Source organism: Bison bison, unplaced genomic scaffold (assembly GCF_000754665.1).
Source record: "Bison bison bison isolate TAMUID 2011002044 unplaced genomic scaffold, Bison_UMD1.0 scf7180017850463, whole genome shotgun sequence".
Lineage (NCBI taxonomy): Eukaryota > Metazoa > Chordata > Mammalia > Artiodactyla > Bovidae > Bison > Bison bison.
Genome location: NW_011481036.1, coordinates 29,289 through 29,887, shown reverse-complemented (window position 1 = coordinate 29,887; position 599 = coordinate 29,289). Strand labels below are relative to the sequence as shown.

At 60.9% G+C, this 599-nt stretch overlaps 1 protein-coding gene across 1 annotated transcript in view; it reads left to right on the top strand.

Moving 5' to 3' along the window:
- The window catches only part of SSC5D (scavenger receptor cysteine rich family, 5 domains), a gene marked incomplete at its 5' end in the record, with an annotated part of 22,126 nt that overhangs the window by 4,653 nt on the left and 16,874 nt on the right, over positions 1-599 (top strand). Inside the window, 1 exon segment of the mRNA XM_010848664.1 lies at positions 4-175. Coding sequence (XP_010846966.1) covers positions 4-175 — 172 coding nt within the window.

Sequence of the window (599 nt, the reverse complement as noted above, 5' to 3'; positions counted from 1 at the left end):
GGGGGGCCGCGGCAGTCTGACCCCACCGCCGGCCGCTTTGGCTGGGGCGCCGGCCCCATCTGGCTGGACGATGTGAGGTGCACGGGGACTGAGGCTGCCCTGGCCGACTGCCCCGCCGCTCCCTGGGGGAAGCACAACTGTGCCCACAATGAGGACGTTGGAGTCACCTGCACGGGTGAGGAGGCCTTGCCATCTGCTGGCTTCCAGAGGGCTTCCTGGAGGAGGGAACGGGAACTGACATTGGCACTAACGTTGACTGAGCGCCTGCCTCCTAACCCCTGCCCCAGGAGGGCTGTTTTCACACATGTGACCCCATTCACACCTCAGGATAAGTCCAAACTGATGGACATTATGCCTATGTGAAGGGCTTCCCAGGTGGTGCGGTGGTAAAGAATCCGCCTGCCAATGCAGGAGATGCCTGCCATTCCATCCCTAGGTCGGGAAGATCCCCTGGAGAAGGAATTGGCAACCCGATCCAGTATACTTGCCAGGGAAATCGCATGGACAGAGGAGCCTGGCAGGCTGCAGTCCACGGGGCTGCAAACATTCAGACAGCTGGATGACTGGGTGTGTGCACGCACACACACAGACACATACAC